Consider the following 12,394-nt stretch of genomic DNA (forward strand, 5'->3'; position numbering starts at 1 on the left):
GCATCATCTTGTGGACTAAATTGTGTAGGTGAGGAGCAGTCTTCAAAGAATCTAACTGATAGAAGCTCACGTCTAGGATTTTTTTTTTTTTACATTTGAGGCGAGAAATAGGCAATGAAGTGACATAATATCGATTCATATTTGATCAACACTTCCTAATGGAGTTCTGTGAGCCGACCTGTGGCGCTGGATGTAGGCCTACCTGGCATAATCTCTCTCTCTGTCCCGCAGCTAGCTGTTCATATTAGCCTCTCCTAGCATGCTTAGCAATTAGCCATTAGCCACAGCGCAGAGCGCATGGCGTCATGTTGTTAATGGTGTTGGAATGGGAGTCTGGCCGCCAGCTGTCAATCTTAACGAGCAGAGCTAATTGGATAATGAGCTGGATCCTCCTACTGAGCACACAACTAATGGAGCATCAAGCTACTGTAACCACATGTCTCTCTCTCTGTCTCTCCCTCTCTCTCCTTGAGTACAGTTTCTAGGTACTTTTAGTTCACTTGAGTATTTCCATTTGAGGATACTTCAAACTTGTTCTCCAATGCAATTATTTTGCAGCATTAGTTGCTAGGTACGCAGCAGCTTTAGATGATTAGTTATAAATAAATAAAACATATTCAAAATGTTTCAAATTAGCAGATCTACAAGCTCTGAAGTTGTGAGCTTGAGGTAAGTATAAAACAAAGCTGAAGTGGTTAATGATCAATCATTGTACGTAGTCCAATAGCATGCTAGGCTATATGATTCTGAAACAGACATTCTGCATAATGAGCACTTTTACCTTTGCTACTTGAACTTACTACTTGAATTTTCAGGATTCAAATTAGAAAAATATCAAAGTAGCAGATCTACAAGCACAAAACGCGTCGCTTCGCGCCGCATTTCAAGCCGCATTTCGAGCTTGTGGATCTGCTACTTTTGATGCTTTTGTGTGTGACGCGGTTGTGTGATCAAGTAGGGCGTTAAGTTACGAAACAAAACCACAAGAAGTTAGAATATGGAGATAAATATAGGTTTCTGCCCGACAGCAACGACATTTTTGATACCCAACTCTAGTGTTGAGGGAGGGATGGTAATTCAGGCCACATTGTTCAGGTGCTGCCACTGGTTCATTTGCCCCCCCCAAAAAAGATAATTGTGTCCCTCCGCTCATTAGCAAGGAAATGTTGCAGAGAAAACGGCAACATATTGCCAATTAGGGGTGACCGTGTCAGCCAGTCCCTTCCTGCCGGTGGCCATTAGGCTTCATAACAAGACCCATGGGGCTTTCTTCACCATTATTTGGATTAAGTCAGTGGTGGAACAATGTACGTGAAAGTATGGACTTGAGTTAAACTACCGGAGCACTTGCTTTTAAAATAGCCGAAAAAGGAAAAAAAAATGAAAGAATAATAGCCGATCTACAAATTCACAATGCATCGCTTCTGCTACTTTAAAAAGTGTATACAAACTGAATAAAGTAATTGTTGCATTATTTAATGTGTTGGCAGCAGTGTGTAAAACATCTAAAACATTGGTTCTCAAAGTGGGGGTGGGGGGGGGGGTGGCTGTGTCAGCAAAATTGAGTTAATATTGCGTCCAGAGCCGTCTGGGAGAAATGCGAGGCCCTGTGCGAGGGCAGCGGGAGCATGCACGCACGCAAATTTGTTTGCGTTTTTTTTTTAAGATTTATTTATTATTGTTTTTGCCCTCAAAACATTAACTCGGGTGTCATGTTAACCCCATATTTAGAAAAAATATATATCTGGTGTACGAGCATTGTGATACATACCATAAGTAAGGATTAAAATTAGATGCACCTGCTATACAGCCATTGTCATTTAAGAGAAAAATCTGCACAAATAAATACGTCATACAAATGCAGTCCACTGATGCATGAATTACAATGATAGCTGTGCAAATCCGTGTCGTTATGAAATATGTCATCAGCTTGTGTTGTGTGATGTCAGACCGGAGCTCAGGTCAGCATGAATAAGATGTGAAGATGTCTTGAAGACATCACATTTAGTCTGAGTACGACTAGGTGGTCTCTATGTAAGGACAGAGAGACAAGGATATAATAGAGATTTAATGAGAGATAGATACTGAGTGGAGAGAAGAGCAGTGACAGAGATTTATCCACAAAATCTTCCAGCCACCAAGAGACGCCGTCCAATTTACAGCTCATGTAGAAGAACCTTCGACGATGGACCAATCTTCCAAAATTCAGGTCTCCTGTTCTGAGTGTACATGCGCCTTGACGTCTCAGGTCGTCTTCCATGAACACATGGAGAGAGGTCACAACGACCTCTATTGTCAGATCCTCTCATCTTCCCGTCAGAAAAATATCAGCTCTCTAACCAGACAGAAACAAGGAGACACCGAACAACCGAGATCTTACCAGGACTCCATTTCAGCCAGGAGAAGTAAAGACACATCCGATGACTTACGCGTGAAACACACTTGTAAACAGTGTGACAAGAGTTTCAGTCGGATGAGTCAGCTGAAGGCACACCAGCGTGTCCACACAGGAGAAAAACCTTTCCACTGTAAAAGATGTGACAAGAGTTTCGGTCAGTCAGGTGACCTGAAGAGACACCATCTTGTCCACACTGGGGAAAAACCTTTCGCCTGTAAACTGTGTGGCAAGAGTTTCAATCACTTAAATAATCTGAGGACACACCAGAAGGTTCACACCGGAGAAAAACCTTTCGCCTGTAAACTGTGTGGCAAGAGTTTCATTCAGTCAGGTAACCTGAACAGACACCTGCGTAGCCACACTGGGGAAAAACCTTTCGCCTGTAAACTGTGTGGCAAGAGTTTCAGTCACTTAGGGAGTCTGAAGAGACACCAACTGCTCCACACTGGAGAGAAACCCTTCTACTGTAACCAGTGTGACAAGAGTTTTGGTCGGTTAGATAGACTGAAGGAACACCAGTGTATTCACACCGGAGAAAAAACTTTCAATTGTAGACAGTGTGGCAAGAGTTTCATTCAGTCAAGTGACCTGAAGAAACACCAGCGTGTCCACACAGGGGAAAAACTCCAGTCCCTAGCATGCTAAACGCCCCAAAGTTGGTAGGTGCTCTTAGACGGCCAATAGGGACAGGCTGTAATTGCTTAAGCCCCAACTCCTATTGGCTGGGCTTTAAACAGCCATGACTCCAGTTCCCAGCATTCCAAAAGCCCCGAACTTGGTATGTGCTCTTAGACGGCCAATAGGGACATGATGTAATTGCTTAAGCCCCACCCCCTCCGTGTTCCTATTGTCTGGGCTTAAAATAGCCACAACTCCAGTTCCCAGCATGCTAAAGGCCGCACACTTAGTGGGTGCACTTAGACGGCCAATAGGGACGGGCTGTATTTTGCTGATCTGAGTTCCTATTGGCTGGGGTTTAAACAGCCATAACTCCAGTTCACAGCATGCAAACAGACTACAAACTTGGTGGGTGGTCCCAAACACTTCCAATTTAGTAAAAAATGACTACTTCCGGTTTGTCGGATTTCCTTGAAACTTCACCCACACACTCTCTGAGGGGCTTGAAGTTCAGTGATGCAACCCGGAAGTGCCCCTCCCTCCCGAACGCAAGGTCGCACAGGTAAGATAGTGGGGGCCTGGGTGCTGCAAGTGCATCACTGCTCGATAGCATCGATAGCAGTGTTGTTGAGCAGTGATGCACTTGCAACAGTGTTGCAGCAGTGTTCGCCACCTTCAAATGACCATATTTCGTTGACCATTGCTCTTATCAGTGCAACATAGGACAAGGTTTGAAGGCTTCGTAGCGGCCTGAAAATCTAGTCAGTTAGATGTTCTGAAGACACAGGCTTCTCCTCACTTACCAGTTCAGTCCACCAGATTGTGCTGGGAAAAAAACACTCACTGCCTGAAACACACTACACACTGGAAAGAAAGACGCTGAGTGAAGCGGTTCAACTATGCACACCTCTAGGTTGCCTGGGTTGTAGTTGTTGTTGTTGTTTGCCAGACCCAGAGGGTCCCTATTTCGTCCATATATGGGGATAAATGTCTGTCCATCTTTTGTCCCTCTTTCGTCCATATATGGGGATGTCGGAATTGTTCCTCTGCACACACGTCAAGCGAAGTCCGGCCATTCAGTCCCCCCTTTCGTCCATACATGGCCATAGAAGGGACCTCTGAAAAGGGACACAGGCTGACACGTCATGTGAAGTCCGGCTTAGCCGTGACGTAGTGCTCTGATCTTATAAAGTACTTATTCTGGGTACACTCTGGGTCTGGCAGAACCAGGTCTCCTGGTCTAGTTCAGTCTGTTATGACCAGCACTCTGACCAGTGCATGAGGCCATGTTAAAAACAATAAAACATCATAAGTTGCTTTCATCTACTTTCAACCTGGCATCCCTATTTTGCGCAGGTCATATTGTAAAATAAGAAATCAAGTTTTAAAAATAGCTAAAACATAACCGATCTACACGCTCACGACACATAGCAATGCCATGCATGGTGAGCTTGTAGATTGGCTATTTTAACTATTCACTGTATGGGGGGGGGGGGGGGGCTTTTGGCGGATGTAAACGAGAGGTTCGTAGGAAGAAAAAAAAAAGTCAGTGTTAATTTTGACAACAAATTTTGGTTTAGTTCTTGTCATAGCCTTTTGAATGAAATTGTATTTACTTTTAGTCATAGTCATCTGAAATGTTTTAGTTTTAGTCTTGTTTTATTCGACTAAATATCAAGATTTTCGTCGACTAAATCTACAGTTGATTTTGTCGACAACAAATAATTTTGGCGGGCCTTGATGGTGTCGTAATGCCTGATTTTAGACTTGCATGCTGAAAATAGCCAATCTACAAGCTCACAACGTGTCGCAGAGCGACGCGTTGGGAGCTTGTAGATCTGCTATTTTCACCCGAGCGCATCCAAACATAACATTTTCCTTCATAGTTTAACACTGGTAAGCAGTGATGTGAAGGATCAGCCTCAGAGCACCCGGGTCGGTTGGTCATCAAAGCAGAATAATGCGCTCACAGCACCACCACCTGTTCTATCGCCACACCACCTGACACTACAACACATGCAGCCCGGGAGAGCAGGACTCCGTTCATCTACTGCATTGGTTCTCAACCTTTTCAGGCCCTGCATGACGCCCCAAAATAATCATTTTTGAACTGGGGACCCCCCCCCCCCCACACACTGATAAGCACTTGGAATGTAGGAGTTGAGGCATTACATTTAGTTTGACTCAGTTCCCACAGATAAATATTGTGAAAATAACAGATCTACAAGCTCACAACGCCTTGCGTTGCGAGGCGTTGTGAGAATGTAGATCGGCTGTAATCACAATATTTGCCTCTTTCTTATATATTTGGACAATTTGGCCAATGTTTGACCAGATTAGATTTTTTTTTTGGTATTTAAAAAAGGTCTTAAAAGTCACTTCACTGTCATCTGGGGGTCCCCTCCCCCAAAAAAACAAATCATGTGGGGACACCCCTGGGGGTCCCGACCCACAGGTTGAGAACCACTGATCTACTGTACATACTGTACAATCAAATAGCGGGAGAGACTCAGAGTAGAGCCGCTGCTCCTTTACTTGGAAAGGAGCCAGTTAAGGTGGTTCGGGCATCTAGTACGGATGCTTCCTGAGCATCTTCCCTAGGAAGGTCTAAGGCAGTGGTTCTCAAAGTGGGGTCCAGGGACCCCCACGGGGGGTTCCAGTGTGTCCCCAGCTAATTTAGTTAATAGCTATATATAATCAAAATATAATTAAAATCTGTTTAGCCACTTTAAACCTACATGCATAGGCTATTTGAAAATAGCCAAGATATTTTTTTTATGTTGAATATTCTAACAGCCAGTGTCCCTGGCACAAGATATATTCAGATGGGGGTCCGTGGCAGCATACACACACGCACACACACACGAACGCACGCACACATAAACACACACATTACATGTAGTTTGACCCAATTCCCACAGATAAATATTGTGAAAATAGCAGATCTACAAGCTCACAACAGCTTGTGTTGCAAGGCGTTGATTGGCTATATTCAAATGTTTTGCCTCTTTCTCATATATTTTGACAATCTGACCAGATTTCTTTTGGTATTAACACATTCGGTGCCAGAATTATATAATAACAGATTACGTTCGGTGGCAGAAATCTCACCGTTGAGCTGCGCGGTGCTGTTTAGGCTGTAGACTCCACGACGTGCATTCCATGTGAAACAAAGCATGCGTGCATTTTGCACGATGGTCCTGGCTAACGCCTGGAACGATAACATCTCTCACGCGGGTCACAATGGCGCAGCGATCGCGCATACAAAATGAGTCGTTTTCCCCAACGTAAAAAGTCTCGGAGTTATAGGGGTTTTAGAGAAGGAGATAGAACGGAAGCGGATGGGGAGCCATGTTTTTTGGCACGGTGATCTATAAGGCCCTTCCTTCTCAGAATCACTGTGGGTGATTCCAGAGCTGCTCCAGCCCCTCCCGTGTGGAAAAAAATAACAAAACAAAAAAAGACTGAAAACTCGGTTCAGACCGTGTTCGGCACCGAAGCGCTACTCTGTGCAAACACGGTTCAGACCGTGTTTGGCACCCAATGTGTTAAAAAGGTCTTAAAAGTCCTTAAATTATCACTTCACTGTCATCTGGGGGGACCTCCCCCCGCCCCCCACCCACCCACACACACGCATACACACATACACAAATACTCACACATACACATATTAATTTGGGGGTCTTTGACATGAAAAAGTTTGAGAACAAGGTCCCGCTGGGAAGAGGCCACGGGGCAGACCAAAGGAGCAGATGGGGGGGATTATGTCTCCACGCTGGCCTTGGAACACCGTGGGATCAGTCCCAACATGAAGCGGCTAATGAGGCCCAGGAAATGGGAAGTCTGGAGCTCTCTGTTGGAACTGTTGCCCCCGTGACCCGGCTCCGGATAAGCGGATGAAGATGGATGGGTGGACAATCAAAGAGCATGTGTTCATTCTGTTACCTTTAGCCACTTACAGTAAAACCATTATACTTTGTTGACCCGCGTCCCCCAATTAAGGGTCTTTATACTTGGGCCCTCAACTTGTTTCCATCGACAGCAAATCGCACCACCGGGATTTAGATGATCGACAAGCTCACAACATTATTGCGTTTGCTCGTAGATCTGCTATTTTCGATGAGAAGTGATGAATATGATATTTTTTTGTGTTGAATTTAGTGTTAAATAGCTCTATATTCTGATAGTAATCACGGCTATGGAGGGTTTGTTCATTAACATACACGAGTCGCACCGTCCCTCCAGCTCTTTAGTGAACAGAAAATAAATTGTTGGGATACCGATTCCGTCAGCCACACACTACCTTCGGAGGCCACTGCTGCACCTTTATATTTGCCTTGGGTAATTATCGTCAAACCAATGACTGAAAAGTGATTAAATGTGAAAAGAAAACTTAAATCGTGAAAATGTGTGCAAATCTTTGAATAAATGTATTTAAAGCGAACATTTGCACCTCAAATCTTTGTGTCTGGGCTGGGGTCCCTGGAACAAAACATTTTGAGATGGGGGTCCGCGGCCAAATACATCATTTGATCGTGAAACCCCATCTAAAAATATGTTGTTCCAGGGACCCCCAGAAGCACAGATCGTAGCACATGATTTCCCCCCAAAATAGCAGATCTACAAGCTCAGAGCATGGCACTCTGTGCCGCGCTATGAGCTTGTACATCTGCTATTTTTTTTTAATTGCCAAAGAAATCTAAAATGACACAAGATGCTTTCCTGGTCTAAATGGATTAATGAGCACAACATCAGCATGCACTCTCGAGCTTGTAGATCTGCTACTTTTGATGCTTTTATGTGACGCCCGTAGTATGATAAAGTAGGGCGTTGATTTACGGGGAAAAAAAACAGTTAGAATAAGGAGATAACAGGTTTCTGCTCGACAGAGAGGAGAAACAGTGTGTTGCATTAATAAGCACAGCCATCAGCATGTAGAATGTGTTTGTGCTGTTTAAGCTGTATGGTCTGCAGCTATACTGTGTGTGAACACATGCATTTACATGCATTTACATAGTTCTGTGAACATCTCTGGTCTGATCGACACCCAGGGATATTGCAAGAGACGTTTAACCTCGCTCTAGCTTCAGCACGCACGCACGCACACACGCACGCACATGCACGCACACACGCGCAAGCACACACACACACCCATGCATGAACAGACGCTTACACAAATGTGTAAGTCAGTGTGGCACTGACTCTATATATATATATATATATATATATATATATATATATATATATATATACATATACACACACACAAAGTGGTGGAAAAAGTACTCAAATGTTTTACTTAAGTAAAAGATACTGCAATGTAGAACTACTCTGTTACAGTAAAAGTTCGGAATTCAACATTTACTTGAGTAAAAGTACAAAAGTATTGGTATCAAAATGTCCTTGAAGTGGCAAAAGTAAAAGTACTAAAATATTTGAAAATAGCTGATTTACAAGCTCACAACGCGTCGCATCTTGTAGATCGGCTAGTTTCAAATAGCCTAGGTATAAAATAGGGCTTGTAGCTTGTAGATCTGCTACTTTTGCCATTTTTTTAATATGAATCCTGAAAAGTTTGTGGAACATTATGAGGTTTCCACCTGACAGAGACGATAATATAGTATGTTTGTGCATGTGTGAGTTTGAGTGTGTGCGTGCGTGTGTCTGTGTGTGTCTGTGTGTGTGCGTGAAACTCTCAGAGTTAACAACTGCATACAAATGCGTTTCCACTTGAAATACCTCACATTACAGCCGGCGACAGCCGCGCACGCGCGCGCGCACACACACACACACACACACACACACACACACACACACACACACACACACACACACACACACACACACACACACACACACACACACACACACACACACACACACACACACACAGTATGTACAGTATGTACAGTAGGCCTGTATGTCTATAGGCGGTGCAGACAGGAGCATGATGGGAGGTAATGAGGACCTCAGAGAGGCCAGTGGAACCACATCTTTTCACAGCTTCGCTGTCGAGTGGAAATACCTCGTATGTCCAAACAGAAAAGAGTAGAAATACCTTGTACTGTATGTCCAAACAGTGGAAATACCTTGTATGTCCAAACAGTAAAGAGTAGAAATACCTCGTATGTCCAAACAGTGGAAATACCTTGTATGTCCAAACAGAAAAGAGTAGAAATACCTTGTATGTCCAAACAGTGGAAATACCTTGTATGTCCAAACAGTAAAGAGTAGAAATACCTTGTATGTCCAAACAGTGGAAATACCTTGTATGTCCAAACAGAAAAGAGTAGAAATACCTTGTACGTCCAAACAGTGGAAATACCTTGTATGTCCAAACAGAAAAGAGTAGAAATACCTTGTACGTCCAAACAGTGGAAATACCTTGTATGTCCAAACTGAAAAGAAATGAAATAATAACAATAATGACTTGTGTTCCAATGCATGGTTATTATTTAGTCACAAGCTCTTGTTAATACTCATTGGTTACATACAGTATTTTGTTGCTGTCGGGCGGAAAACTCTTATCTCCGTATTTTAACTTTCTGTTTTTTTTTCGTAAATTAACGCCCGACTTGCTCATCATATCTTTATATCTAGCAGATCTACAAGCTCGAAAGCTTTTGAGCTTGTAGATCTGCTATATGCTTTTGAATTTGAATCCTGAAAAGCAACAGCTTCCACCCGACAGAGGCTATTTCCAATACTTTTACTTCTACTCCATTACATCTCAGAGGCAAACATTGTACTTTTACATAATACTTCGGCTGTTTGAAAATAGCAGATTTACAAGGTAACAACGCTTCGCAATGGGACGCGTTGTGAACTTGTAGATCAGCTATTTCCCATCCATTTTATTATCTTTAATATTACTTTTTCAAACATTCTTTTAAAAATATTTTATGATTTGCTCGTACAGTTCCTGTTTTCATGTATAAAGTACATGCACTTCAGTCTTCCAGTTTAATGAAGCGGGACACTTTTCATTCTGACAGACCCATTTTCAGTATGTCATTATAGGTGCCCCCTATAATGACATAGGTGCCCCCTATAATGACATACCCCTATAATGACATACCCCTTTTTTTTACATTTTAGAAAATAGGGCTTAAGAGGTAACTTTTTTTACTTTTTCCCGTGCTGTGAGCTTGTACATCTGCTATTTTTTTTACATTTTAGAAAAATCTTGAAAGTGTGAGAACTACTAATGTTGAAAGGTTTAGAATATCAAATCTTCTCTTCTGGGGGTTCCTGGCACACATTTTTATTTAGATGGGGGACCGCAGCCAAATACATATCAATTTGGGGGTCCTTCACACAAAGAAGTTTGAGAAATACTGATTTAGAAGGCATTTGTACAATCACGATATATATATTTTTGTTATTATCATCTCTTAAGGGGTCAGTTTTTCACCACCCTCTACTCCTTCTTCACGAGGTCCTTCAGCTCCCTCTGGATGTTCCAGAGCGTGTCGGCGCTCTTCTTCAGCCGGGCCACCTCCTCGCCGGTCAGGGTCATGTTGACCACGCCCCCCACGCCGCCACCGCCCAGCACGCAGGGCAGAGAAAGGAACACCTCCTCGCCGATGCCGTACATGCCCTTGACCATGGTGGAGACGGGGTGAACGCGGTTCAGGTTCTTGATGACGCTCTCGGCCAGGTCGGCCACGCTCAGGCCGATGGCCCAGTTGGTGTAGCCCTTCAGCTTGATCACCTGGTAGGCGCTGTCCACCACGGCCTCGTGCACCGCCGTCCACTGCTCCTCGTCGGCGTCCGTGCCGATCGCGGGGTTCAGCGTCTGCAGGTTGACCCCCGCCACGTTGGCGCCGCTCCACACGGGCACGCTGGTGTCTCCGTGCTCCCCCAGCACCCAGCCGTTGAAGGACGAGGCGTGGACGCCCAGACGCTCCGCCATCAGGTCGCGGAAACGCGCCGAGTCCAGGGTGGTGCCGCTGCCGAGGACGCGGCGCTTGGGGAAGCCGCTGAGCTTCCAGGTGACGTAGGTCATGATGTCGACGGGGTTGGACACCACGAGGATGGTGCAGTCGGGGCTGTACTTCACGATCTGCGGGACGATCTCCCTGAAGACCTCCACGTTCCTGCCCACCAGGTCGAGGCGGCTCTCGCCCTCCTCCTGCCGCACGCCCGCCGTCACAATCACCAGCCGGGAGTTGGCCGACACGGCGTAGTCCTTGCCGCCGACAATCCTGGGGGTCTTAAGGAAGGCGCTGCCGTGCTGCAGGTCCATGGCCTCGCCTTTGGCACGGTCCTCCATCACGTCCACCAGGGCCAGCTCGTCGGGCAGGTCGCGGAGCAGGATGCTGATGGCACAGGCCATGCCCACCTGGCCCACTCCCACCACCGTCACCTTGTTCCTGGGGGGCTCAGGGGGTCCGGCGGTAAGCAGGGTTATGAGCTTCTGCTGCACTGACGACATGGTTACAGATCTTTGCAGATTTATAAGATTGATTCACTTCTTGGTCCGGAGGAAAGCAATGAATATTAAAGCGTTGACAGCGACAAAACAAATCTCCAACTTCTACTTGCCAATTGGTGATTCTCGATTTATCGAAGAAGAGAAGAACATCTACTTGTCTAATATAGGCTGGGCAGAGTCCTGGTCTGACCTCACCTACAATACAAACTGTCGTGTGGCAATGCCGATTTGCGCATGCACCGCTGCAGTTTGGCCCCCTTTGTATTTGCACTGCTATCTCGCCAATATGTGAAGTTACATCATGGCAAAGTAACTACAGAAACCCACACTGTCAAGGCCTGGTCCGCAACCTTTGGACTTTGATAATGTTTGAAATGTATTTCACGGTTTGGTTTACACAGCGCCAGGGCCGTGTTGATGTCAGAATGGGGCCTAGGCAAAGCCAAAGCCCCCCCCCCCCACAGACTGTGTGTGCTGGCTTCATAACACATTACTAATGTCAGCTACCAGTAGGCCTACGCTTTAAAAACAGATACAGGACAGTTCGGCACTAGGGACATAAGCACCTCGATGTACTATTGCCTATTTTCAACCCTGAATAACTCCAGAAGTTTGTTGTGCCGAGTCGGAACTTCGGTGGGACTAGCTTTTGTACAGAACCGAAAATCCACAGGTCTCTGTATGTGTCTGTCTGTCTGTCTGTGTCCCTTTTATGCCCATATATGGAGATCCCTGAGGTCATCAATATGACGTCATAGTGCTATGATAATAGGTACTGCACCAAGTACTACTCGGACAACTGCTACAACGGGTACAATGGGTACAATAGGTATTGCATAACCAGAGGGGCATAAGGGGCATCGTTCCAAACCAGCATCAGCCTTCCAGTTTGTTCTAAATGTACTTATTGTCTCCGCCGTAGGTGGAGAGTATGTTTTCGC

General features: G+C 45.0%; 1 protein-coding gene across 1 annotated transcript; it reads right to left on the minus strand.

The window, feature by feature from the left end:
- Positions 1-10,436: 10,436 nt before the first annotated feature.
- LOC308103011 (L-lactate dehydrogenase B chain-like) lies at positions 10,437-11,457 on the minus strand (the record flags this gene model as incomplete). Its single annotated transcript, XM_080452863.1, has 1 exon — positions 10,437-11,457. Exon 1 carries the CDS (start codon positions 11,451-11,453, stop codon positions 10,437-10,439), a length of 1,017 nt encoding a protein of 338 aa, XP_080308989.1. The 5' UTR covers positions 11,454-11,457.
- Between the last annotated feature and the right edge of the window lie 937 nt (positions 11,458-12,394).

This window comes from Gymnoscopelus braueri, assembly GCF_963280865.1.
Source record: "Gymnoscopelus braueri genome assembly, chromosome: 16".
In the NCBI taxonomy this organism is placed as follows: Eukaryota; Metazoa; Chordata; class Actinopteri; order Myctophiformes; family Myctophidae; genus Gymnoscopelus; species Gymnoscopelus braueri.